Raw genomic sequence first — 25,057 nt, 5'->3', positions numbered from 1 at the left:
GAACCCCTGGACCTAGGCGGTGATTTACCAGTGCCTTTGCTACCTCCCCCTGAAACCCTCTTACGAGGAGACATAGTCCTAAGCTACAAAGCAGAGGTACTAGTACAAGTTACATAGTTACATAGTTACATAGTTACATAGTTACATAGTTAGTCAGGTTGAAAAAAGACACAAGTCCATCCAGTTCAACCAAAAAAATAAATAAATAAATAAATAAAAAAAAATATACTATACATATATATACACATATACACATATATATATATATATATATATATATATATATATATATATATATATATATATATATATATATATACATACACATACATATACATACACATATATACACACATACATATACCAGCCCATATACCCAATTCTATACCCACAGTTGATCCAGAGGAAGGCAAAAAAAAAACAGCAGAGCATGATCCAATTTGCTAAAGCAGGGGAAAAAATTCCTTCCTGATCCCCGAGAGGCAATCGGATTTTCCCCGGATCAACTTTACCTATAAATTTTAGTACCCAGTTATATTACGTACACTTAGGAAATAATCCAGGCCTTTCTTAAAGCAATCCACTGAGCTGGCCATAACCACCTCTGCAGGGAGTCTATTCCACATTTTCACAGCTCTTACTGTGAAGAAACCTTTCCGTATTTGGAGATGAAATCTCTTCTCCTCTAGACGTAAAGAGTGCCCCCTTGTCCTCTTTGTTGACTTTAAAGTGAATAACTCGACACCAAGTTCCCTATATGGACCCCTTATATATTTGTACATGTTGATCAAATCCCCCCTTAATCTCCTCTTATCAAGAGTGAATAAATTCAGTTCCTCTAATCTTTCCTCATAGCTGAGTTGCTCCATGCCTCTTATCAGTTTGGTTGCCCTTCTCTGCACTTTCTCCAGTTCCCCGATATCCTTTTTGAGAACTGGTGCCCAAAACTGAACGGCATATTCCAGATGAGGTCTTACTAATGATTTGAACAGGGGCAAAATTATATCTCTCTCTCTGGAGTACATACCTCTCTTAATACAAGAAAGGACTTTGCTCGCTTTGGAAACCGCAGCTTGGCATTGCATGCTATTATTGAGCTTATGATCTACCAAAACCCCCAGATCCTTCTCCACTATGGATTCCCCCAGTTGTACTCCCCCTAGCGTGTATGATGCATGCATATTCTTAGCCCCCAAGTGCATAACCTTACATTTCTCAACATTAAACCTCATCTGCCACATAGTCGCCCAATTAGACAGAGCATTGAGGTCTGCTTGTAAATTAGTGACATCCTGTAAGGACGTTATTGCACCACATAGCTTGGTGTCATCTGCAAAGACGGAAATGTTACTCTTGATCCCAGACCCAATATCATTTATAAAGATATTAAAATGTAAGGGTCCCAGCACTGAACCTTGGGGTACACCACTCATAACCTTAGACCATTCAGAGTAAGAATCATTAACCACTACTCTCTGAATTCTGTCTTTTAGCCAGTTTTCTATCCATCTACAAACTGATGTTTCCAAACCTGTAGACTTTACCTTACACATGAGCCGTGTGTGCAGAACAGTATCGAATGCTTTTGCAAAATCCAAATATATCACGTCCACCGCCACCCCTCTGTCCAAGGTTTTACTTACCACCTCATAAAAAGAAATCAGGTTTGTCTGACAACTCCTGTCTTTGAATGAATGAATGAATGAAATACTTATATAGCGCACAATGCGAACTGAATCGCCTCTAGGCGCTTTCATGAATCCATGCTGTCTGTTGCTCAAAATATTTTTTTCCTGCAAGAACTCATCTATGTGGTCTTTTATTAATCCCTCCAGTATCTTCCCAACTATAGAAGTTAAACTAACGGGTCTATAATTACTTGGTAAAGACTTTGTTCCCTTTTTAAATATAGGCACCACATTGGCCCTGCGCCAATCCAGTGGTACTATTCCTGTCATTAATGAGTCCCTAAAAATTAGATACAATGGCTTTGAAATTACAGAGCTCAATTCTTTTAGGATCCGTGGGTGGATGCCATCAGGTCCAGGTGCTTTCTCCACCTTTATTCTGTCCAAATATTTCTGGACCATATCACTTATGAGCCATTGTGGATTAGGGGCTGCGTCAGTACCACCCCCATTGTGGACATGAGCTCCCCCATGCTGTATACACAGAGCTGAAGAAAGTATTTAATAAGTTAGCCTTCTCTTTGTCCCCAGTCACCCACTCCAGATTATTTTGCAAAGGGCCTACATGCTCAGACTTAACCTTTTTACTATTAATATATTTGAAGAATTTTTTGGGGTTTGTCCTACTGTCTTTTGCAATCTGTCTTTCATTTTGAATTTTTGCATCCTTGATTTCCTTTTTACATATTCTGTTAAATTCCTTGTAACATTTAAATGACACTAGTGTTCCTTCATTTTTATATTTTTTGAAAGCTCTTTTTTTATAGTTTATAGCTTTTTTAACTTTGGCCGTGAGCCACATCGGCTTTATTTTTAACCTTTTAAACTTATTGCCCATGGGAATATACTTTGCCGTGAGATCACAAACAGTCTTTTTGAAGAATTCCCATTTCTGTTCTGTGCCCATTGGTGCCAATATTCTCTCCCAGTCTAAGTCCTGGAGAGCAGCCCTCATCCTTGGAAAATTTGCTCTCTTGAATTTAAGTGTTTTTATCTTTCCCGTATGTGATTTTTGCTTACAGCTAACATCAAATGAAATCATGTTATGGTCACTGCTACCCAGATGTTCCTTTATCTGAACATTAGTAATACGTTCTGCATGGTTTGAGATTACCAGGTCCAACAGAGCATCATTCCTAGTTGGGGCCTCAATAAACTGTACCATAAAATTGTCCTGTAATAGGTTTACAAATTTTTGCCCTTTAACTGTCCCAGCAGTGCAATTACCCCAGTCAATTTCTGGGTAGTTAAAATCCCCCATTATTATCACTGTCCCAGCCCTTGCAGCCCTTTCTATCTTTGCAAGGAGCTGAGTCTCCACCTCCTCATTAACATTGGGTGGTCTATAACAAACTCCAATGATTAACTTTGAACTACGCGCATCTGTATGCAGTTCTACCCATAATGCCTCAGACTCATCACACTCTCCGCCCACCAGGTCCTCTTTCTCACTTGCTTTGAGATTATTTCTCACATACAGACAGACCCCTCCACCTTTCCTTTTTACTCTGTCTTTCCGAAAGAGTGCATAGCCAGGAATATTAATAGCCCAGTCATGTGAGGAATGAAGCCAAGTTTCAGCAATACCGATTACATCATAGCTCTCCTGATGCACCAGAGCTTCCAACTCGCCTATTTTGCTTGGCAGACTTCTGGCATTGGCAAACAAACATTTTAATGTATTAATATATTTTGACCGGTCACACACTATCCTCTTGGGTGTTCCAAGATTACAACTAGGACTTGCTACTATATTTACCTTGGGTTTATGTGCTTCGGTTACCCCACCACTAATGCCCCTAATATTACCCTCTGGAATATGCTCCACGCTGACTATCTCTATCTCTGAACCCACCCCCCCATCACCTAGTTTAAAAAACCCTCTAACTTTTTGGCCATCCTCAATCCCAGCTGATCTGCACCCTCCTCATTTAGGTGCAGTCCATCCCTTCTATAGTACTGGTTGTCGACTGAGAAGTCGTCCCAGTCCTCCAGGAACCCAAACCCCTCCTTACTACACCAGCTTTTGAGCCACTTGTTTACTTCCCTAATCTCCCTCTTCCTTTGTGGTGTGGCTCGATGTACTGGTAGTATTCCTGAGAATACTACCTTGGAGGTCCTTTTCCTCAACTTAGCTCCCAAGTCCCTAAAATCATTCTTTAGGACACTCCATCTGCCTCTGACTTTGTCATTGGTGCCAACGTGCACCATGACAGCTGGGTCTTCCCCAGCCCCTCCCAGTAATCTGTCCACCAGATCCGTGATGTGCCGATCACTGTTGTGCTTAAAGTCTCAGAATAAATATATATGCTTAAACTGCACAACCTGATGCTGAGTAGGTGTCTAGGTTTGCCTGGATCTAATTCCACGGATGCTTACTGCCCACAGCTCCTGTGTCTCCACTTACAGCCCCCTGACGCTCTGGACTTTTTACAAACTGCCGCCTGGCGCCTGTGCATTACAGCGCCGTGCACACCAACGTGCACGGCTCACAACCACACTCCCCCCTCCTCCATTAGGCCGGGAACGCGCCCGGTGCGCGTGCACACGCCCGCGCGCGTGCAAGAGGACAGCGGGATCCAGGGGGGAAAGGAGAACTCCACAGGAGCTGCGTGGGACCCCCAGACTACGTGGGACCCCTGTTTACCTTGATGTGGCAGGGACTGTAATGGAGACGTGAGTCAGCTGGAGAACCAGGCTTCACTGAGCGTGTGTACTGAAAGGCATGTAAGTATGCATCAGGCTGCTCTTACTCCCTCTAGTGGTGGAAACCAGGTAAGACATACAACTACTCACAATGAAGAAATCCATTCATATAATTATATATATACACAGGATTAACTTCCCTTACCTGTCCTCGCCGCAGGAATTGCTGAACCAGACAAATTCCAGCCTTCACCCATCACGGCGGGTATTGTTAGCCAACCTTCAGGTTTATCTGGGGCTCTTTCTCTGAAGAACCTCCTACCTGGGCCATGTAGAAAGCTCTGCCAGAAACTTTCATGCGCTCTGTATAAACAGTACACCAAGTCTGGTTTTCCCAGAGCCCAGTCTTCCAATGGAGAGGACTTACAGGCAAAACCTTGCTTCTTCGGCTGACGAGACCCGGGTACCATACCATCTTGGGAGTCAAAATATCGGCCCGAGGTATGGATCCGGTTTGTTGTAGCCCTCAGGCCCTCGCAGGGACCTGCATAGAGCTAATGTTTTACGTGACCAACCACCATAGACACTGGCGAAAAAACTGAGGTGCCTCCCAGATGGGAGGGGTTATATAGGGGAGTAATTCTCCTTAATTGTGGTCAACCAGTGTCCAATCACCAGAGGTGCCTATATAACCCACTATGTAATGAAGCTCCTGTGTCCCGTGATGTATGATCAAGAAATTATTTTTTTATACTTAGTAGCCAGTTGTGCCTTGGATAGGCCCAATCTCTGGCCTAGCAGCCCAGGCAATACAACAAACTTCCACCCAGACACAGAACCCCAATCACCTGACTCCACCCAAATATATAGGTTTTCCCAGAAGACCAAGGGATTTAATAAAACCCCTGCCCATTGGCTGGAATACCCCATATACCCATAATCTGACCTTGCATTTTAAAGCCTACCATCCAACATTTGTCTGCGTAAAATCCGTCAACAATTGTCTGATGGAGCATACAAACAGTCGGATTTTCCGCCTGTCATCACACGGCAGAAAATCCGAGCTTTAGAGTGAAATCAATTGATCCTTAACAATTAGCCAAGGCAGCTATACCTGGCAGGTAAATTTAAGAGCAACCCTGCCTAAACACCAGGGGGCTACACTATTTTAACTTGTCATACTATATACTGGCCATACACATATACAGTAGATTCCTCCTTGATGGATGAATCTCTTGTGTAATGATTTGTGTATATAGGAATTTAAATACGTAAAGACACATATGAGTACATAATAATAATTCATATTTCCCCTTTGTTGTTTGTAGACCTCATTTACATGCTCACATACATGCGTTGATACACATAAGTGTGAAATGTGCATGTTCTTAGATTAAAATTTTCTTTGTTACTGATCTGAATGCAGTGCATGTTTACGCACCTGTATGAATGACTCTATTAAAAGCAATGCAGCTGTGTTCAGATCTGTAATTAACCACTTGCTTACTAGGCACTTAAACCCCCTTCCTGCCCAAACCAATTTTCAGCTTTCAGCGCCGTCACCCTTTGAATAACAATTGCGATGTCATGCCAAATAAAATTTTTATCATTTTTTTCACACAGATAGAGCTTTCTTTTGGTGGTATTTAATTGCTGCCGTTTTTTTTTTTTTTTAATTATCCTTTGCTAAATATAACAATAAGGACTGGAAATTTTGAAGAAAAAAAAACACACAACTGTTTTATAGTTTGTTAGAAGAATAGGATTTTTTCAAAATTTTATATCTGTCTGCATAGCGGATTGGATGAACATGGACAGACGGTTTGTGTTCATCCGATCACCCCATGGGGAGACTGGAGACAGACTGTCACACTATGCAGGGACCACCCTGTCATCCGCTGGCTCAGTGGGGATCAACGGAGCGATACACGCTGAGAAAGCGGATGTTCACGGGGCGGATCATCACAGATCTGTCCCGTGTGAAAGGACCCTTAGATGTCATAACATTCATTTTTAAAATTAGTACCTAAAAAATGTACAGAAGTTGTATTCAGCTAACACAACAAGCTTTGCGTCAGAAACCTCAATAGACTGAGTGGATAGTGGATCAGTGTAGGGCTGGCCATACACTGATCCACTAATCCCTGATAAACCAAAATGAACTCACTGTATGGCCCTGTCTGTCATCTCCCTCCTAACATTTGTCAATGAAAAATCTGAGGCTTCATTCACACGGTCCTCAAAAATAAACGCAATATACAATTGTTTTTTAACTACTTGCCACCTGTGCTATAGCAGAAAGATGGCTACAGCGCAGGCCTTAATTGGCCGGAGGGCATCCATGGACATCCTCCCGAGCAAGCGATGTCTGCGCATCCCTGAGGGTCGCACTCTCTGTGATCACCGAGTCTATGAAACTCGGCTGATCACAGATCCGAGTAAGGTGTCGATCCTGGCCCCGTACCACGTGATCATCATATCACGTGATGTAAACAGATGCTTGGTAATCGTAATTTTTTCCCTCAGACTGTCAACGTGAGGGGAAGAAAAAGCTGATCACCGGCTTCTGTCAGAGAGACATCAGTCCCTCACATAGAAAGCCACGGCTGCATTTTCTGTGCCCGCCAGTGTCAGCTGCCAGTGCCACCTACCAGTGCCCACAGTGCCACAACATCAATGCCCACTAGTGCTTCCAATCAATGCCCATCAGTGTCACAGATCAGAGCTCCCTATCAGTGTCACCTACCAGTGCCCATCAGTGCCCATCAGTGACACTTATCAGTGCCATCTATCAGTGCCCTTCAGGGCTACCTATCGGTGCCCTTCAGTGCCACCCATCAATGCCAACCATCAGTGCCACCTCATCAGTGCTTATCAGAGCACCTATCAGTGCCCATCAGTGCCGCCTATAAGTGGCCATCAGTGCAGCCTCATCAGCGCACATCAGAAAAATTACTCTTTCCTCCGTCTGCATAATCGGACCATACAGATAACATCGGGTGTTAGCTGATGTTCATCCGCTGACACCCACTATCCCATAGGGATGCATGTATGTCCGTATTTCATCGGAAAATGGATGGATGAAATACGGACATACGGTCCGCGCGTGTGAAAGGGGCCTTATTGCTTCCTTAACAAGGTACAGGCGGTCCCCGGGTTGCAAACAAGACAGCGTCTGTAGGTTTGTTCTTAAATTAAATCTGTTTGTAAGTTGGAACAGTTACATTTTTTAAGTGTAGCTTCAGCCAACAAAACTATTTTTAATTTCTTTGGATAGCATAGGGAAGGGTTAACACCCCTGTAACATTTGTTTTGCTGTTTTTTTCTCACTTTGCTCACTTTCTGTCCCAATGACAATTGGATTTTGAAAATTTTGGGTTGTTGTGGAAACAAGCCTTGGTGATAAAGCATCAGCGGAGATACCTTTTTCCATAATAACTTCAACAGGAGAGAATTTCCCTTCCTGGGGGTAGATTTCCTCTCACTTCCTGTTGTTTCCCTGTCATTTGTAACTAGGGGACGATCTGTACTTGTCATTTTCTAAATACCAGTAGTTATATTCCTGGAATCCATAGTACCAATGACTTGCATAACTTGTACTGGTAGGCGGGGGATTTTTGACATACATAGACAAAAGACTGTTTGGAGGGGGAGGTTTAAATCTGTCTTCACTTCCTATTTCACTACTTGAGCTGGTTGCTATTTACTTTGCATGCTTCCCTTTTCTGATACAGGCAGCACAACACTTTGTATTGTGTTCAGAGAAGCAGCGTGTGAGTGGGGAAGGTAAGACTCAGAATGGTTTCTATCAGTTTTTTCAGTGCATAATTTTTTTTTTTTTTTTTTGTACATTAAAGCTATAAATATGTTTTATGCTTTATTAGAGCTATGGTGCATTGTTAGGTGCAGGGATTACAAGAGGAAGAATACAAGTGTGTCTCCTAGTGCTAGTGTCCTGTTCTGCTAGCACCTGCTGTACCAATTTTACACGTGTTGTCAAAGGTACACATGAATAGTGACACCATTTTCATAGACTCCCTTTATCTGTCTATGGAGAGGTGCTTGTGCTTCAACACTGGTGTATGTCTCACACATTGTAGTATTTTTGTGGCGGTTCCTGGTTACTAGTCGTCCCCTAAAATAAGCTTTCAGGGATTATGCAGCGATTTTATTTGTGCGTGTATTACTTTTATTTCTACATAATAAGGACAAATTGCTGCCCTATGCTGGTTTCTGTTCTTGTTTTTGTTTTGTTTTTTGTAGTTTTAAGATTACTCCTGTTATCTTAAAGAGAGTGAGGGCATTTCTTCACTCAAAAACAGATTTTATTACTTATTTTATTTTTATTTTTTTTGTCACTGTTTTAATTATTTCTATTAACTATTTAGTGGCTACACAGCACTCATTGCTGATAATGTCCCACAATGGCTTTTCATATCTTTGTTTTCTGCTGCACCTTTGATCTTATGCACTGTTCAGATCCCGCTTTTATTACTTTTTGTTTAATAGTTCAAAACTCAGCAATTCCCATTTTGCACATTCTAAAAAATGAAAAATGCATACGAGCCCATACCTTTCATAAAACTGCTTATTGGAAATGTCGGTAGATTCAGATATAGACATTGCTGTAATAATTGGGTGCCATAGTGGCGTAGTGGGTAGCACTCTCACCTAACGGTAAAAAGGGTTGCTGGTTTGAATCCCAACCATGACACTACCTGCCTCGAGTTTGCATGTTCTTCCTGTGCCTGCGTGGGTTTCTGCTGGGTACTCTGGTTTCCTCCCACACTCCAAAGACATGTTGGGAGGTTAATTGGCTTCTGTCCAAAATTGGCTCTAGTATATGAATGTGATTTTTGGGCTCCTTGAGGGTAGGGACCGTAGTGAGTGTGCAGTGCTGTGTAAATTGATGGTGCTATATGGGTATCTTAAATAAATAATATATAATAGAAGAGCATCTTAAATGAGACACAATATACGGGGATAGGGACAATTGTAGACATGCATCCACATTCACTCAGGTTACCAATTATGTAATAGGCAAATATTGATTTTTCCTCTAAAGTCAAGCTGGACCTACTCCCTCTTGAGACTTTTTTTGGCTCTTTATTGTTATAGGCAGCATCACTGACCTGTAGGGAGGTAGGAGGCATCTTCATCAGGATGACAGCTGTCTCTGAGACAGAATTTAAAGGGGAATATATGGACACAAATCTCAAATATGGACACAAATCCCAAATATGGACACACATAGTAATACAAATCTGACAGAGCTTCCAACACTTCCCCACTCTACCTAAAATGTATTGAAAACTTTTTTTTACTGTAAACAGAATTTGTCACATTTCACAGCATATGTATTTCTAGGTACTTAGTTAGTAAGGTTGAGTAAAGACACCAGCCCACCCTGCGTAAATGTCTACAATTGTCCCTATCCCTGTACATTGCATACTTACATTGGTGCCTACCCTTAAGGAGCCCACAATCCAAGGTCTCCATTCATATACCATGGCCAATTTTGGACAGAAGCCAATTAACCTACCTGCATGTCTTTGGAGTGTGGGAGGAACCCAGAATACCCAGAGGAAACCCACACAGGCACAGGGAGAACATGTAAACTCCAGGCAGGTAGTGTCATGGTTGGGATTCAAACCAGTGACCCTATTACTGCTAGGCAAGAGTGATACCCACTATACCACTGTGCCATCCCAGGTAACTGAATGCAGAATGCTTTTTTTCTGGTATCATTCATTTAAGATTAGTAGAAGGTTGGATTAACCAACAGGATGTCTACTGCATTTTCCAGTGGGATTACTTAACAGGAAGAGTGTTGTGTGTAAGCTGAATTTGCAACATCTTCAGTTCTGATAATGTCTTGAAACGTACACACATATGTTACACAAGCACACACACAATGCTGTAAATTAAGAATGCTTTCAGAAATAGAAGTGTTAAAGCGGTTATAAACCCCTCTTGGTCATTTTTACCGACAGGTAAGCCTATAATAAGGCTTATGTAAAAATGTAACAAAAACAATTGAAAACAATTTCTTTGTTATAATAAATACATTCAGCAAGGATAAAACCACTAACACGTTTCACGCCGTTATAGCAGGTTATAGTATGGTGGTATTTGATCACCCCTACGGGTTTTATTTTTTGTGCTATAAACAAAAAAAAAGTGCGTAAATTTTGAAAAAAAAGCAATATTTTTTACTTTTTGCTATAATAAATATCCCCAAAAAAAAAAAAAAAAAAAAATATATATATATATATATATATATATATATATATATATGTAGCGGGGTCTCTTTAAGAACTATAAAACTACTGTTCCCAGAACCCCGCTGGTTCCCAGGATGCTTTGAGTTATGCCCCAGAGACTTATGGGGGAGGAAATATAAGGAGGGGGAGAGGCCTAGTTCGCTCTTTTTGGACACCCCCCTCTCTTCAAGCAAGAGGAGATCTGTGCTGAACTGCTGAGGCACAAGGCCTGAAGCCTGGGCCTTGTGCTCTTTTCCAAAGAGCTCTCTGCCAGCCTAGTTGCACCTGAGAGACATTTTCTCATTCCTTGCTGCAGTACACCAGAAGGATTGAAGACTCGGAGGTCGGTGGATTCCTGTTCCTAGACGAAAAGGCAGAGAAACCGGACTTGGACTTGTCCGGGTGGTGAGAGCTGTTTAAAGACAGATGCTTTATCTTTATTATTCGTTTGGATTACAAAGTTGTTCTTCAAGTGCACCACCGAAAGATTGCTAGCGAATATTGTTTTACTGGACTTCCATCTAGATCAGTCAGGCCTGAATGCATAGGTAGATAGTGCTGGGTGTTAGTTTACCCATGCGGGGAAGTAGCTGAAAAAGGGTAGCGTTAGAGTTGCATAGCAATACTTTATTGTGCTGATTACTCTGTTTATCTTTATTACTGGTTACTGCAGGGACCTGCTTATGTGTTGCAAACCAAATGTTCAATTCATGTTATTCCTTTTATAAAACAACAAGTAAAGTCAGTTACATACTTTCAAAGATTGTCTATGAGCTTGAGTTACCCACGCACGCACACACACATATTTAGAGTATAAGTGATTTAATGTGTATTGCTAGATACTAACTGTGCCAGAGTGGGTAGTGCAGATTGCCGGGGGGTTGGCGGAGCTGTGCTCAGGACCCAAACCAAACTTGCGGCCCTCTTAAGTGAGGGTATCGCTATACGTGGGGGCTCGTAAATCCGGGATTTCTGAGACAGCGGTGAACACGCCAGAGGTACCGGCATGGACCCACAGGGAGTCAGAGCGTGGTGTGAAGCGGCTAAGGCCGACCCAAGTCAGTCAGTGGTCATTAGCCTCCCAGGGGAGAAATGGTCGACTGAGACCGTAGAGGAGTTAATGAAGTCAGTGTCCCCAGACCATGAACCATGGGTGATGGAGATAAAATCAGACCCAGACATCTCATATCAGTATGCGCTAGTGGAATACTGGGATGGGATGCCGGAGGCTTGCAAGCGCAACCGTGTACGGACACAAGACAACAGATCCTTTAGGTTGGCGCACGCAATAAAGGAGGAGCCTTCGCCAACGGGATCACCGCAGGCTGCGGCCCGTACCTCACCCGAGAGTCTCAGATCAGCACCGGCCACCCTTAGCGCAGAACTGTGTGCTGTCCTGGGGGAGATAGTGGCCCAGTGCAAGAAGGATCCCACAGATTACCCGATGTCGGGGGAAAAGAAAACTCCGGATGTTTTCAGGGAGGAAACCTGTACCTTCGGAAGAAGAGGGATTTGAAGAGTGGTTAGATAGCGCAACTCAGGCACTAGAGGAATGGGAAGTTCCAGAGCGCATAAAGAAGCAGAGGATTGTGGAAAGTCTAAAGGGGCCTGCTCTAGAGGCCGTACGCAACCTGAAGATGAGCAGGACAGACTGTAATGCGCAGGAGTACCTAGATGTACTACAGATTGTGTTTGGTGGGACAGAGTAAATCTCTGAGCTTGCTTATCAGTTAGAGCATTGCTACCAGAAAAAGGGTGAAAAACTATCAGACTACATGGAACGTTTAGATAAAATCCTGCATAGGATGATCCTAAAGAAGGGGATCAGCCCAAGAAAAGTAGATGAGGCCCGTGCTCAACAGGTACTGAGGGGAGCTCAACCCATGGATCCTATTGCATGGACACTGCGTGCCCGACTGGATGGGAAGAATCTGGAGTACACTGACCTCATCCGAATGATCAGAGAGGAAGAGGCCCTACTGGAAGAAAAAAGGGAAGAACATCTCACCGAGCCCGTCAAACAACCGGTAGCAATAGTTACACCGGCCATGACTACCGCTAGAGATAAGGAGGTGGACACTTTGAAGTTACAGATGTCCCAGGTGATGGAGATGTTGACTGCTATGATGGCGAAAGGTCAAGGGGGAGCCGAGAAACCAAGTCCTAGGAAGGAGTTGTTTCCAGATACACCAACACCAAGCCCCACTCGAGATCGAGAAGAGACGCTATGCTACAACTGCGGGGGCAGTGGCCACTTCGCCAGTAGATGTTCCAGTCCCAAGAAGAAGAAGATAGATAACCGCCAGCCGGCGGGAAACGCCAGAGGGCCCCGGTGAGGGAGTCAACCGGGTGCCCATGCCTTTCAGTGAACTCCAAACTGAATAGAGGGAAGAGGAAGAGAGAAAACCAGACCCCTCAGAAGGAATGTCTACAAATAAGAAACGATAACATCCCTCAGCGGGTTTGTACTCCCATTACTGTGGGGAGGGTCAATGCATACCAGACTCGAAAGAGAATTAAGTCTAAAACCAACTGGATGAAGACGGGTCCCCAGAAGAGGGTGGCCTCAACCCGGCCCTACCCAGAAGAATTGGTCGGCCCATCCCCCACTGTCTCCATCCAGGTGGAAGGAGTCTACACGAAGGCCCTCCTGGATACTGGAGCTCAAGTGACTTTGTTGTACAGAGACTTCTATGATAGGCACTTGAGCCATTTGCCTATACAGAAGATAGAAGAGCTGGAGATATGGGGCCTGGGAGCTCAGAGTTTCCCCTACGATGGTTACCTGCCCATAAAGCTGACCTTCGATCCATCTGTGGCGGGGAAAACAGAGGTGTTTGACACCCTGGCAGTTGTGTGTCCTAGACCGCCCGGGGCCAGCAAGATGTCCCTCATCATAGGGACCAATACGGATCTGGTGCGAAGACTTCTGACCCCTCTAGTGGAGACAAGAAACCATCAAGATCCCAATATCCATCCCATACTGAAGACAGCCTATCAACGGTTGGTCCTAGAGCAGAAGACCCCAGGAGAGGGGATAGGGAAGGTGTGGAGACTTGGGAGAGAGGGAGTGGTGCTGCAGCCCGGAGGGGTAGCCTGCCTCAGGGCCACGGTGAAGCTTACCTGGGAGCAGCCTGGCCCCTTTGTCATGCTGGAATCCGATCCAAGGGAGGACCACTCAGGCCTGGAAGTGATACCGGAAGTGATTTCAATCAAGGCCCTGAAGAAGGCTTGAGGAAGAGTCCCAGTGAGTGTGAGAAACCCTACGGAGAGACCCATAGAGATCCCTGCCAGGATGCTGTTGGGGCAGGTGAGTCCTGCGGCCCCAGTCAGCTGGTCAGAAGTAAAAGGAACGGGTGAAGGAGGAGATGTTTGGGAGAAACTTTCCATGGAGAACCCGGATCTACCTGGAGCCTGGAAGGAGAGAGCCAAGGCCCAGCTGACTAGATGGGAGAGGATTTTTTCAAAGGATGAGTTTGATGTGGGATGTGCCAGGAGTGCCACCCACCGAATCCGCCTCCAAGAAGACAAACCCTTCAGGGAAAGGGTTAGGCGGGTCCCTCTAGCTGATCTGGAGGATCTGAGGGAGCAGCTTGCGGAGTTGAAGAAGACTGGTGTGATTCGGGAGTCTAGAAGTCCCTATGCCTCCCCCATAGTGGTGGTCAGGAAAAAGAATGGGTCGTTGAGGCTTTGTATTGACTACAGGACTCTCAACAGGAGGACCATCCCTGACCAGTATACCACACCGAGAATAGAGGATGCCCTACAAAGTTTGGCTGGCGCCAAGTGGTTCAGTGTAATGGACCTCAAGAGTGGGTACTACCAAATCCCCATGCACCAGGAAGACCGAGAGAAGACAGCCTTCATAACCCCAGTGGGATTCTTCGAATTCAACAGAATGCCTCAGGGCCTGTCTGGAGCCCCTGCTACCTTTCAACGCCTCATGGAGAAGACCGTTGGAGACATGAACCTCATAGAAGTCCTTGTGTACTTGGACGATGTCATTGTCTTCGGGAAAACTTTGGAAGAACATGAGGCCAGGTTGGAGAAGGTGTTGAGAAGACTCAGCGAAGAGGGACTCAAGCTTTCTCCCGAGAAGTGCCGGTTTTACCAATCCTCTGTGAACTATCTGGGACACATAGTGTCTGAAAAGGGAGTGACTACAGACCCTGAGAAGTTGGAGGCAGTTACCTCTTGGCCAAGACTGACAACAGTCACAGAGCTCAGATCTTTCTTGGGGTTCTGCTCCTATTATAGAAGATTTGTGGATGGGTTTGCCCGGATTGCCAAGCCACTAAACGAATTGCTCAAGACTGAAGGAGAAGAGGATGGCTTGGGACCTAGGAGGGCCGGTGAGTCGGTTCAAGATCAGTGGAACCCAAGGTGTGAAGAGGCTTTCCGAACCTTGAAGAGGAGCCTTACCACGGCCCCAGTTCTGGCCTATGCCGACCCCACCAGACCATATGAGCTACATGTCGATGCCAGTCATGAGGGCCTAGGCGGAGTGCTCTATCAAGAGTATGAAGGGCAGCTGCGACCAGTGGCCTATGTGAGCCGGAGCCTGACTCCCTCGGAGAAGAACTACCCCACTCATAAATTGGAGTTCTTGGCCCTCAAATGGGCAGTAGTAGACAAACTGAAGGATTATCTCTATGGGGCGGAGTTTACCATAAAGACAGATAACAATCCTCTGACCTACCTCTTCACTACTGCAAAGTTAGATGCAACCGGACACAGATGGTTGGCTGCATTATCCGGATTCAACTTCAGTCTAAAATACAGACCAGGGGCTGGAAATAGGGATGCAGATGCCCTGTCCCGAAGATCTCATGTCATGGTCGATGACTGGGAAGACTGGACTCAGGTAGCACCGGAAGGAGTGCGAGCACTCTGTCAGGGTGCTGAGTTTCAAGCAAGAGGGGGCCCCAGAGCAGAGGAGATAGGAGTCACCGCAGTGGGAGTCCCTCAACCCTACTGTGGGGTAACTCAACTAGCAGAGGAACTCCTGCCAAAGCTGTCCAGAAAGGAGCTGAGCTATGACCAATTGGAAGATCCCATGGGGAGAATGGTCCTTGAAGCTTTGGAGAACGAGAATCCAGAGGGACTTCGACATCACCCTTCCAAGGAGGCTCGCCTGCTGAGGAAAGAGTTGGATAAGCTACAAGTACATCAGGGAGTGGTCTACCGAAGGGGCCCCTCTGATAACTCAGAAGATAAGTGGCAGTTGTTTCTCCCAGAGAAGCACCGAGAGACGGTACTAATTGCCTTACATGACCAGCATGGCCATCTAGGGGCGGAGAGAGTTCTATTGGCCCTGTATGAGGGCAGAAGTGGAGGAATATTGCCGTTCTTGTGCACGATGCATCCAGAGGAAGACTCTACCCCATCAAGCTGCCCCAATGGGCCACCTACAGAGTCAGGGTCCAATGGATCTGGTGTGCATTGACTTTCTCTGCCTCGAACCCGATTTGAGTGGATTGGGAAATGTTCTGGTGATAACCGATCATTTCACCCGTTATGCCCAGGCTTTCCCCACCAAAGACCAAAAGGCCTCCACTGTGGCCAAGGTGCTCATGGAAAAATACTTTGTCCACTATGGATTACCACAGAGAATCCACTCAGACCAAGGAAGGGACTTTGAGAGTCGTCTGATCCGGAACCTACTGGACTCATTGGGAGTAGAGAAGACCAGGACTACACCTTATCATCCACAAGGAGATGCCCAACCTGAGAGGTTTAATCGGACCTTACTAAACATGCTTGGAACTCTAGAGACAGAGAAAAAGCAACACTGGAGCCAACACATATCAGCTTTGGTGCACGCTTACAACTGCACCACAAGTGATGTGACGGGTTACTCCCCCTACCGGCTCATGTTTGGGAGGGAAGCAAGATTGCCTTTGGCATTTCCCTAGACCATGCCTCTGCTACCTCCCACAAGGGATATGTGGATCGACTTAGACACAATTTGAAAGTGGTCCATGAACGAGCTCAGGTGGCCTCGGACCAAAGGGGAGCCCGCAACAAGAGGAACTTCGATCTGAAGGTTCGAGTGCAAGACCTGCAGCCTGGGGACCGTGTACTGCTACGCAATCTGGGGATCCCTGGGAAGCACAAGCTTGCTGATAGATGGAGATCGGAGCCCTATGTCATTTGCAGAAAGCTACCTGGATTGCCTGTGTATAAGCTAAAACCAGAGGGGAAAGTGGGGCCCTTGAAGACTTGGCACAGGAATCATTTGCTCCCGCTTACTGAAGCAGTCAGAATACCTCCAATGAGAAATCCACCTGAATCTGTTTCCATTCTGGATACCCCGGGACCCAGCACTCGGTCTCAGACCTCCCGGGTTAGAGATGGACAAGATCCCCAACGAGGTGAAGGTGGAAGAGGAGAGCTTGAGTGGCTATGGCCTTCATCAACTCCAGAAAATTCTGCCATAGATCTCCCACCTACTGAGGATACACAGGATGGGACACTGAACCCAGAAGCTACAGAGTTCATTCCATCTAGTGGTGTGCCTGAAGGCTGGGAAGATATCCCTAGCATTTACTCAGAAGAGGAAGGAACCGATGTTCCAGAACCAGTGATGCTGTCAGAATGTGTTCCTGAAGTAGAGCCTGTGGCACCAGAGCCTGAAGTCCCAAGAGAACAGAGAGCTCGCCGAGTTGTGAGACCCCCCAAGAAGCTAACCTACTCTCAAATGGGAGAGAGCTCTGAGGACTCTGTTTTGACTGCTAGAAGAAGTGCTGAACGCTCTAATCCTTCCACTGACCATTTGGTGGAGGGCAACCCCAGCTCACTCTCTGGCACAGTTAGGCAGGCCACTCATGTCAGTGTGACCTGTGGGACAGGGAATCCCACCTCTGAGTTCTGGTGGAAATTCCCTGTACCAACATCATACTCAGCACTTTCAAAATTGGTACAGGATATGTGTTAAAAGTTTATCTTTGGGGACCAAAGAGTTTAAGTGGGGGGAGTGTGTAGCGGGGTCTCTTTAAGAACTATAAAACTACTGTTCCCAGAACCCCGCTGGTTCCCAGGATGCTTTGAGTTATGCCCCAGAGACTTATGGGGAGGAAATATAAGGAGGGGGAGAGGCCTAGTTCGCTCTTTTTGGACACCCCCCTCTCTTCAAGCAAGAGGAGATCTGTGCTGAACTGCTGAGGCACAAGGCCTGAAGCCTGGGCCTTGTGCTCTTTTCCAAAGAGCTCTCTGCCAGCCTAGTTGCAACTGAGAGACATTTTCTCATTCCTTGCTGCAGTACACCAGAAGGATTGAAGACTCGGAGGTCGGTGGATTCCTGTTCCTATACGAAAAGGCAGAGAAACCGGACTTGGACTTGTCCGGGTGGTGAGAGCTGTTTAAAGACAGATGCTTTATCTTTATTATTCGTTTGGATTACAAAGTTGTTCTTCAAGTGCACCACCGAAAGATTGCTAGCGAATATTGTTTTACTGGACTTCCATCTAGATCAGTCAGGCCTGAATGCATAGATAGTGCTGGGTGTTAGTTTACCCATGCGGGGAAGTAGCTGAAAAAGGGCAGCGTTAGAGTTGCATAGCAATACTTTATTGTGCTGATTACTCTGTTTATCTTTATTACTGGTTACTGCAGGGACCTGCTTATGTGTTGCAAACCAAATGTTCAATTCATGTTATTCCTTTTATAAAACAACAAGTAAAGTCAGTTACATACTTTCAAAGATTGTCTATGAGCTTGAGTTACCCACGCACGCACACACACATATTTAGAGTATAAGTGATTTAATGTGTATTGCTAGATACTAACTGTGCCAGAGTGGGTAGTGCAGATTGCCGGGGGGTTGGCGGAGCTGTGCTCAGGACCCAAACCAAACTTGCGGCCCTCTTAAGTGAGGGTATCGCTATATATATATAAAAAAAAATTCTTTCTCAGTTTAGGCCAATATGTATTCTTCTACATATTTTTGGTTAAAAAAAAAAAAAAAATCGCAATAAGCGTATATTGATTGGTTTGCGCAAAATTTTATAGCGTCTACAAAATAGGGGATAGATTTATGCCAATTTTTTTATTAGTAATGGCAGCGATCTGCAAGTTTTATTGTGACTGCAACATTATGTGGGGCACTTTTGACTCTATTTTGAAACCATTGCCATTTATATAGCGATCAGTGATATAAAAATGCACTGATTACTGTGAGGGTGCCCGGATGAAAGACAGGGGGAACATGTCAGTCCTCTCAGTAGTAAGTTTACAGCGCTGGAGGGCTTAGTTCCAAGGTGAGTATTTCATAATGTGTTAGCATGCAATGCATACTAGCACATTGTGACATTGTCTTGCGGGTTCGGTTTGTTTTTGAACATCCACGGTTTACAACTGCTTTTATAGTTTATTTTTTTAACAAAATGTAAAGTAAATGAACAGAAGAGAAATCCAAATTGTGACCAATTGTGACCACCCTTTGCCTTCAAAACAGCATCAATTCTTCTAGGTACACTTGCACACATTTTTGGAAGAAACACAGCAGGTGGGTTGTTCCAAAGTTCTTGGAGAACTAACCACAAATCTTCTGTGGATGTAGGCTGCATCAAATCCTTCTGTCTCTTCATGTAATCCCAGACAGACTTGATGATGTTGAGATCAGGGCTCTGTGGGGGCCAAACCAGCACTTCCAGAACTCCTCGTTCTTCTGTACGCTGAAGATATTCTCTAATAACATTGACTGCACGTTTGGGGTGGTTGTCCTGCTGCAGAATACATTTAGGGCCAATCACACACCTACCTGATGGTATGGAATTATGGATAAGTACCTGCTTGTTTTTCTTAGCATTGAGGATACCATTGATCCTGACCAGATTTCCAACACCATTTGCAAAAATGCAGCCCCAAACTTGCAAGGAACCTCCTCCATGTTTCACTGTCTGCAGACACTCATTATTATACTGCTCTCCAGTCCTCCGCCAGCAAAAGCAATTACATATCTTTTATAAAAACTTTAATAATAACTGTTACACAGCGCTGCCACACCCATGATCACATGGGCCATGAATTAAAATGCACAAAGGATCACCTGGTTCATACTAGTGCAATGCAGTTTTGATCCAATTTCCTGTGCGATTTTTTTAGTGCAACTGCAGTGTGACTTGGTAAATTTTTTATGCTTTTTTATGCATTTTCTACTGTGATAGACAGCAGGGATGTCATTGGTTGTTAAGGAGCTGGCATCTGCCGGCGTTCTAACAACCATGAGTTTTCCCTTTCGTCAGGGAGTGATTCCCTGCTGACAGCATAATGGGGGAGCTTTAATAAAACTGGAACACTCAGAGTCTGGTGCAGTTGTGCATGGTAGGCAATCAGCTTATAAATTCAGCTTGTTTAACCACTTGACCACTGGGAACTTAAACACCCTTAATAACCAGACCAATTTTCAGCTTTCGGTGCTCTCACATTTTGAATGACAATTACTCAGTCATGCAACACTGTACCCATATGACATTTTTGTCCTTTTTTTCACACAAATAGAGCTTTCTTTTGGTGGTATTTAATCACCACTGGGTTTTTTATTTTTTGCGCTATAAAAGAAAAAAGACAGAAAATTCTGTAAAAAAAAGAATTTTTCTTTGTTTCTGTTATAAAATTTAGCAGATTAGTATTTTTTCTTCATAAAATTTGGCTAAAATTTATACTACTACATATCTTTGGTAAAAATAAGTACAAATTGGTGGATATTATTTGGTCTTTGTGAAAGTTATAGAGTCCACAAGCTATGGTGCCAATATCTGAAAACTGATCACACCTGAAGTACTGACGGCCTATCTCATTTCTTGAGACGCTAACATCCCAGAAAAGTACAAATACCCCCCAAATGACCCCTTTTTGGAAAGAAGACATTCCAAAGTATTTAGTAAGATGCATGGTGAGGTTATTGAAGTTGTAATTTTTTCCTACAATTCTTTGCAAATCAAGATTTTTTTTTCCTTTTTTTTCACAAAATTGTCATATTATCAGGTTATTTCTCACACACAGCATATGCATACCACAAATTATACCCCAAAACACATTTTGCTATTACTCCCGAGTATAGCAATACCACATGTGTGAGACTTTTACACAGTGTGGCCACATACAGAGGCCCAACATGCAGGGAGCGCCATTAGGCTTTCTGGAGCACCCAGGACAATTCTGACATTTCTCCCCTACATGTAAAAATCATCATTTATTTACTAGAAAATTACATAGAATCCCAAAACATTATATATGTTTTTTTAGCAAAGATCCTAGAGAATACAATGGTGGTCGTTGAAACTTTTTATCACGCACGGTATTTGCACAGCAATTTTTCGAACCATTTAAAAAAAAAAAAAGTTTTGTGCTTAAAAAAAAAACAAAAAACAGTAAAGTTAGCCCAATTTATGCATAATGTGAAAGATGAAGTTATGCTGAGTAAATAGATACCCAACATGTCACCCTTCAAAATTGCACACGCTCGTGGAATGGCTCCAAACGTCACTATTTAAAAATCCCCATAGGCGACGCTTAATTTTTTTTTACTGGTTACATGTTTTGAGTTACAGAGGAGGTCTAGGGCCAAAATTATTGCTCCCGCTCTAATGTTCGCAGCGATGCCTCACATGTGTGGTTTGAACACCGTTTTTATATGTGGGCGGGACTTATGTATGTGTTCGCTTCTGCATGCGAGCACATGGGGACAGCGGCGCTTTAAAAAATATATATTTTTTATTGTTCATTTTACTTTATTTATTTTAGTTTCACATTTTTTCCCCAAAAATAAATTTTTGGATCACTTTTATTCCTATTACAAGGAATGTAAACATCCCTTGTAATAGGAATAGGCATGACTGGTCCTCTTTACAGTGAGATATGGGGTCAATAAGACCCCGCATCTCACCTCTAGGCTGGGAAGCCTGAAATAAAAAAATTATAAAAAAAAATAAAAAATAAATGGCAGGGTATTGCAGTGTATTGCACAGTATTGTCAGGGTATTGGGTATTGCAGAGTATTGGCAGGGTATGGCAAAATATTGGCAGGGAATTGCAGAGTATTGGCAGGGTATTGCAGGTATTGGCAGGGTATTGCAGAGTATTGGCAGAGTATTGGCAGGGTATGGCAGAGTATTGGCAGGGTATTGCAGAGTATTGGCAGGGTATTGCAGGTATTGGCAGGGTATTGGCAGGGTATGGCGGAGTATTGCAGAGTATTGGCAGGGTATGGCCGGGTATTGGGTATTGCAGAGTATTGGCAGGATATTGCAGAGTATTGGCGGGTATTGCAGAGTATTGGCAGGGTATTGGGTATTGCAGAGGCAGGGTATTGGGTACTGCAGAGTATTGGCAGGGGATTGCAGAGTATTGGCAGGGGTATTGCAGAGTATTGGCAGGGTATTGGGTATTGCAGAGTATTGGCAGGGAATTGAGGGGTTAAATTTTGGTGAGCAGCAATGTGGGCACTGCAGATGTAGCCCACAGCGCTGCTGACACCGATCTCTTCCCCCTCCGCTGTACCGATTGGTACAGAGAGGAGAGGGAGGAACCATCGTCATAGCATGACGCCGGTTTGTTTACAAGTGATCGCTCTGTCATTTGACGGAGCGATCACTTGGTAAACGGCCGCGATGATGGTCACGGATGCTCTCGAGTGCGCACCCCAGGGGGCATGCGAGAGCGGAATTCTGGGAGGCCCTTAATTAACGGCCTCTCAGAGTTAAACAACCGCCCTGTGGCCATTAATCGGCTATGGGCCGGTTGTTAAGTGGTTAATTATGTATTGATAATAAAATCTGGAAGCTGATTAGTTTATATTTACAGCTGCACCAGATTTTGCACCATGCAGTCTTAGTAAATAACCTTAATGTAAACAAAAGAGACAGCATATCCATACCAGACCCTTGTCTGAGCATGCATCCTGGCAGGCCAGGAAGGGGGGGGGGAGGGATCTATTTCTACTCCATTGCACTCTATGGTGGACAAAGTCACACTGCATTACGCCAAAGTAGCACAGGCACCTTTTCCAAAGCCACATCATAGTAGCATTGCATTGAAGTAAATGAGCAGCATTGAAAACAATGTGATTTTCATTGTCATGCGATTGTGTGTGACTGAAGTCGCATCTGAAATTGCACTAGTGTGAATGGGGCCTTACTGCTACTTTTTTATTTTATATTAACGTTTCAAAAATAAACAATGCAAGGATTTGAAGGATAGTTAAATGTTTAGTGCAATTAACCACTTGCTTACTGGGCACTTAAACCCCCCTCATGCCCAGACCAATTTTCAGCTTTCAGCGCTGATGCACTTTGAATGACAATTGCGCGGGCATACAACACTGTACCCAAATTAAATTTTTATCATTTTTTTCCCACAAATAGAGCTTTCTTTTGGTGGTATTTAATTACAGCTGGGAGTTTTATTTTTTGCTAAACAAACAAAAAAAGATGCAAAAAAAATAAAAAATCATGTTTATTAGTTTGTTATAAAATTTTGCAAACAGGTAATTTTTCTCCTTCATTGAAGTGCGCTGATGAGGCGGCACTGATAGGCTGCACTGGTGGGCACTGATGGCTGCATTGGTGGGCACTGATAGGCTGCACTGGTGGGCACTGATAGGCATAGTTAAGGCGGCACTAATAGGCACAGATAAGGCGGCACCGATGGGCACAGATAAGGCGGAACTGATGGGCAAAGATGGGCACAGATAAGATGGCACGGATGGGTGGCACGGATGGGTGGCACGGATGGGTGGCACTAAGGGGCACTGATAGGTACCACTGATAGATGGGACTGATGGGCACTGATAGGTGGCACTGATAGGTGGCTCTGATAGGTGGCACTGCTGGGCACTGATGGGCGGCACTGATGGGCACTGATGGGCACTGGAGATGACACTGATGGGCACGGATATGTGGCACTGGGGTGCAGCACCTTTGTTGAGGCAGATTGTGCTGGGCACTGATGGGCGGCACTGATGGGCACTGGTAGATGACACTGATGGGCATGGATATGTGGCACTGGGGTGCAGCACCTTTGTTGAGGCAGATTGTGGGCACTGCTGGGTGGCACTGTGGGCACTGCTGCGTGGCACTATGGGCACTGCTGGGTGGCACTGACGGGGGGCACTTATTTTTTATTGAGATGGCACTGGCAGGGGGCAGGTGGGCACTGGCAGGGCTGGCCGTGATCGGGACTGATGTCCCGATCACGGCCGCCGGTGATCGGCTCTTTTTTTTTCTCCTCGCGCTGTCAGCGCGAGGAGGAATAATAGCCGATTACCGGCTCCGTTGTATCACATGATCAGCTGTCATTGGCTGACAGCTGATCACGTGATAAGGGGTCGGGATCGACCCCTTGCTCGGATCGGTGATCAGGCGAGTCTCATAGAGCGCGCCGCTCGTGCACGGGACGACGTCAATAGACGTAGTCCCAGCAAAGGAGGTCCGCGCTGTAGCCGTCATTCGGCTATAGCGCGGGTCTCAAGTGGTTAAACAACTTTGACAAATAATAGAACATGTATTTATACAGGAACGACAGTGTATACTACACTATTCCAGAAATGGTTGTCTTAACTGGTTGTTGTTTACAGGTTTGATGAGGTTGAACCGAAACTGAAATTCGCTGACAATGTCTCTCCCTCGTCAGCTCAGGGATGAAAGGTAAGCAACATCTAGTAAAACGAGAGTGTCTATATATTGTATGTTATATTATAATAATAGGTGATACCATCTGGATCACTCTATTAAACTTTTACTATTTAAAAGAAAATGCAAGACACAATAAGCATTAAATAAATGTACAATATTACTCAAATCACATGATTGGACTTTCCGACGGAAAATGTGCGATCGGATCGTGTTGTTGGAAAATCCGATCATGTGTGGGCTCCATCGGACTTTTTCTGTCCGAATTTCCGACACACAAAGTTTAAGAGCTGGATCTAAAATTTTCCGACAACAAAATACAATCGTTTAAATCCCGATCGTGTGTAGACATTTCCGACAGACAAAGTGCCACGGTAAGTACTCAGAATAAATTACGAGACAAAGCTATTGGCTGCTGGCCTCTTTATAGCCACATCGTACGTGGTTTACGTCACCTCGTTCTGAACGATCGGATTTTCCGACAACTTTGTGTGAACGTGTGTATGCAAGACAAGTTTGATCCAAAATCCGTCGTAAAAAATCAGACGGATTTTGTCACCGGAATGTCCGACCGTGTGTACAGGGCATTATAGGTATTTTAGAAAGCCAGCTTTTTTTGTTCAACTCAATGTATATAGTTCAAACTGAACTCGGGGCACTATCATTTGAATACCTTTAGAGGGGTTAGTAGCTGGTTTACCTACTCAATGTGTCATTTTTTATTTGCAAAGCCTAAACTGGGCTTAATTGTGCTACATAGTACAACTCTCAAGGTATTTAAATGATGGCTCGAGTACAGCTTTATATGTCAAGTACCACCTTCAACAGG

At 44.5% G+C, this 25,057-nt stretch overlaps 1 protein-coding gene across 1 annotated transcript in view; it reads left to right on the top strand.

The window, feature by feature from the left end:
* The first annotated feature begins 7,986 nt into the window (after positions 1–7,986).
* NCF4 (neutrophil cytosolic factor 4) overlaps positions 7,987–25,057 on the top strand; it is a 77,550-nt gene continuing 60,479 nt past the window's right edge. The window contains exons 1-2 of the mRNA XM_077452259.1: positions 7,987–8,120; positions 24,174–24,243. Of these exons, the coding sequence (XP_077308385.1) occupies positions 24,212–24,243 (32 nt within the window). The 5' untranslated portion in view covers positions 7,987–8,120; positions 24,174–24,211. The remainder of the gene's footprint in view (positions 8,121–24,173; positions 24,244–25,057) is intronic.

This window comes from Lithobates pipiens, unplaced genomic scaffold, assembly GCF_037356315.1.
Source record: "Lithobates pipiens isolate NorthernLeopardFrog02 unplaced genomic scaffold, aLitPip1_a1.2 Scaffold_23, whole genome shotgun sequence".
NCBI lineage: Eukaryota > Metazoa > Chordata > Amphibia > Anura > Ranidae > Lithobates > Lithobates pipiens.
The sequence above is the reverse complement of the archived record's forward strand: the minus strand, read 5'-3'. Positions and strand labels throughout refer to the sequence as shown.